Source organism: Pinus tabuliformis, chromosome Q (assembly GCF_031772625.1).
Source record: "Pinus tabuliformis cultivar Carrire ecotype Pingquan chromosome Q, CPIR1, whole genome shotgun sequence".
Lineage (NCBI taxonomy): Eukaryota > Viridiplantae > Streptophyta > Pinopsida > Pinales > Pinaceae > Pinus > Pinus tabuliformis.
The window spans coordinates 764740014-764743530 of record NC_142296.1 but is presented as its reverse complement, the minus strand read 5'-3'; the positions used below and the strand labels follow the sequence as shown (position 1 = coordinate 764743530).

General features: G+C 45.1%; 1 protein-coding gene across 1 annotated transcript; it reads left to right on the top strand.

The window, feature by feature from the left end:
- Positions 1-928: 928 nt before the first annotated feature.
- On the top strand, positions 929-1816 carry LOC149221732 (uncharacterized). The gene has a single exon (XM_089387463.1). The coding sequence runs from the start codon at positions 929-931 to the stop codon at positions 1814-1816; it is 888 nt and encodes a 295-aa protein (XP_089243589.1).
- The last annotated feature ends 1701 nt before the right edge of the window (positions 1817-3517 follow it).

The window sequence follows — 3517 nt, the reverse complement described above, 5'->3', positions numbered from 1 at the left end:
TCACGAGCTACTGCTGAGGCTGCGAAAAAAGTGGGTACTCCTCTTTCCTCTCATCCTGTTTCACTTTCATGCAGTACATTTCTTGAATCTTCATCCATTTTGAACACTTCCACTATACCCTGCAATCTCGCCCTGTCTTCGCCCACCATAGCTACCACTACTCCTTCTTTTCCACCTCCACCATCCAATCCTTCCCCTCCCTCTTCTGATGGGACTGAACTGCCTCATAAATATAATTTACGCTCTCGTTCGCATCTCAATGGTCTTTCCCCTCACTATACAGGGCTGGGACTCACCCTCCCTGGTTCTATTGTTCATTCATCTCGTGGTCGAAAATCCTATCTCTCTAAAGCCATTCAAAAGGCTGGGGTAGAAGTTGTCACTGGTAAACAATCTACCTTGGAAGGGGTTCTTAGAGCACTGAACACCCCGGGGAAGTTTCCCCCATGAAGTGCCTCTCATTTAACTGCAGAGGTATGGCTAGTGCCTCCAAAAAACTAGCCCTGCGTAGGTTATTCAAAGTTGAGCCTGTAGACATCATTATGCTGCAAGAAACCCTGGGAGATGCTGAACTCATAACCAGATCATTGGCAACCTTAAAACCTGGCTGGAACTTTTACTCCCTTGATGCAATGGGACGTTCTAGGGGATTAGCCATTGGGTACAACCCTCGTACCATTAAGGTCTCATCATCTTGGGGTGGGTCGGGGTTTATCGGAATGGACATTTTCTCGGCCGATCTTGGCATGAATCTTCGGGTCATCAACATATATGGACCCTGTCATCAGCGAGAGGATTTTTGGCAGCACTTTCTCAACCTTTCGATTACTTCCCCGATCATCTGGTCCTTGGGGGTGACCTCAATTTCTCCCTAGGTTTTGGGGAATCATGGGGATCCCAAGCTCAAGTGGATCCTCTCTCAGGGTACATGATGAATCTATTGGAGCAGCATAATCTTGCAGATGTCCCCATGAACAAGCCCCTTCCTACTTGGAGGAATAGAAGGGTGGGGGAAGCAACTCTAGCTAGAAGGTTAGATCGTTTCCTGATTAAGGTGCCTCTATTTCATCAGCTGCATCGATATAGGCAATGGGTGGGTTCCGGGGGTATATCTGATCACTCCCCCATATACTTGGAGATCCTCGGCCCCCATCCAAAGCCCAGGCCTCCCTTTAAATTCAATCATGTATGGCTACAGGACCCTGGATACACCAAATTGGTCACTGACTTCTGGAAGGAAAATCCCATATTGAGACACAGATCCCTAGCTGAGGGGTTCTATCACAATCTGTCTCAGCTCAAGCACCTATCCATCACCTGGGCCAAAGAGAAAAATCAGAGGGATGACTACACTCTATCTCAAATTGAGACAGAACTGAGTGAGCTAATGGATGATCGTAACATGGGATTTACATCTGCAAGTGAAAAATCTCACCTAATTGAGCTTGAGAAAAAGAAGGAAAGGATATTGAAGGAAAGAGAGGAAACCTGGAGACTAAAGAGCAGGGCCATCTGGCTACAAGCAGGAGATGATAATACAAAATTCTTTCAGAACTATGCCAAGGGAAGAAAGGTATCTAACACTATTTGGAATCTGCCCTTACCTGATGGAGGTGTGGCAGATACCTTCAATAAGCTTTCCCTCTTGGGCACCTCTCACTTTCAGAATCTCTATAAATCCCCCCAAGGGTCAAACCTAGCGGATATCATTCATGTTGCTGGTCATTTTCCTCGATTTGTGGATGAAGATGTGGCAGAAGAGCTCAACTCACCAGTGACATCTGGTGAACTTGAAGGGACTCTGAAATGGTTTTAAAAAGATAAAAGTCCAGGGCCGGATGGATGGACGATCAAATTTTATCTTGCCTTTTATGAACTCTTGGGACAAGACCTGCTAAATGTTGTGGAGGAATGCGAGACCTCTGTTAAACTTTATGATTCCATTAACTCCACCTTCGTTGCCCTTATTCCCAAGTTTGACTCCCCAACATCTTTCAATGACTTTCGCCCCATCTCCCTCTACAATTGTCTCTACAAGATCATTGCAAAGGTCATTGCCAACAGGATCAGGCCCATTCTCTCTCATCATATATCATCTGAACAGTTTGCCTTCCTTGTGCATCGACAAATTCATGAAGCCATTGGTACGGCCCATGAGGCCATACACTTGATCCGGTCCAAAAATCTTAAGGGTATCATTTTAAAAATTGACCTCGCAAAAGCTTTCGATCGAGTTAGCTGGCTTTACATCAAAATGCTTCTCATTCACCTTGGCTTCCCGCATGCCTTCACCACCTGGATCATGTCTTGCATCACTACTCCATCATTCAGTGTCCTCATAAATGGATCAGCCTCTCATTTTTTTCATGCTGAAAGGGGACTCAGACAAGGTTGTCCCCTCTCCCCCTTACTTTTCCTGATTGTCATGGAAGGACTCAGTCAGCTCCTTGCACAGGCAAAGAGGAATGGCAAACTTTGTGGACTCAAAATAAATGATCTATGTTACCTCACTCACCTTCTATTTGTCGATGATGTCCTCATTTTCCTCGATGGTAGTATCAGAGACTAACCATGGAAAATCCACTATTACTTTAGCCCACACATACATCCAAGAGTCCTGTTTTGCTCAACAACATTTCCCATACTGTATCCTCCCTCTTGATCGAGGTTTTAAATACCTGGGATTCTGGATCAAACCCTGCAGTCAAAGAATTGTTGACTGGATCTCGCTAGTCATCAAGCTGGAAAAAAGGCTCACAAATTGGTGCCATAGATTCTTATCCATAGCAGGTAGACTAGTGCTCATCAAATCAGTACTGGAGGCTACACCTGTTTTCTGAATGGCATTGGCATGGATCCCCAGAAACATCCTTGCCTGTCTTCAACAGATTTGTAGTAGATATCCATGGAACGGTCAACAAGACAAGAAGTTCTTTGCTTGGGTCAGCTGGAACAAAATTGCCTTGCCCAAAAAATGGGGAGGCTGGGGACTAAAAGACTTAAATCTTTTTGCACAAGCACTTGCTGCTAAAATGGGTTGGACTCTTCTAACAGGACAGAACCTCTAGACCTCTGTCACTTATCATAAATACATCTGGCCTTATCTAATCATGGATTGGGTGCGTCAACCTCGATGGCCGAGGACATGTATATCATCTGTCTAGAAAGCCTTGCTCCACTCCCTTCCTATCATTTGCAATAATTTGGCCTGGAGGATAAATGATGGATCAAAAATGTGCATCGGTCTGGATCCCTGGATGGGGGGGAGGCAAGTATCATCTGACGAGAGAGTTAATTCAGCATCTAAATCAGCAAGATATCAGCGTTATTGCTTACATTGCAGATCAGAGGAATACCACCATTTTTGCACAAGGTTGGAAATATGCTCATCAACTCAATATCCCTCCCCATTGGCACCAATCGCGGCAAATCTACATATCAGCACTGAGTGAATCTCACATCAGAATCAAGGAGGGACCTGACGAACTCATGTGGTGCCTCGCGGAGAATGGAGTAT

What these genes read in the sequence shown, in the direction of transcription:
- LOC149221732 (XM_089387463.1), top strand. Translation starts at nt 929, where the DNA reads ATGATGAATCTATTGGAGCAGCATAATCTTGCAGATGTCCCCATGAAC.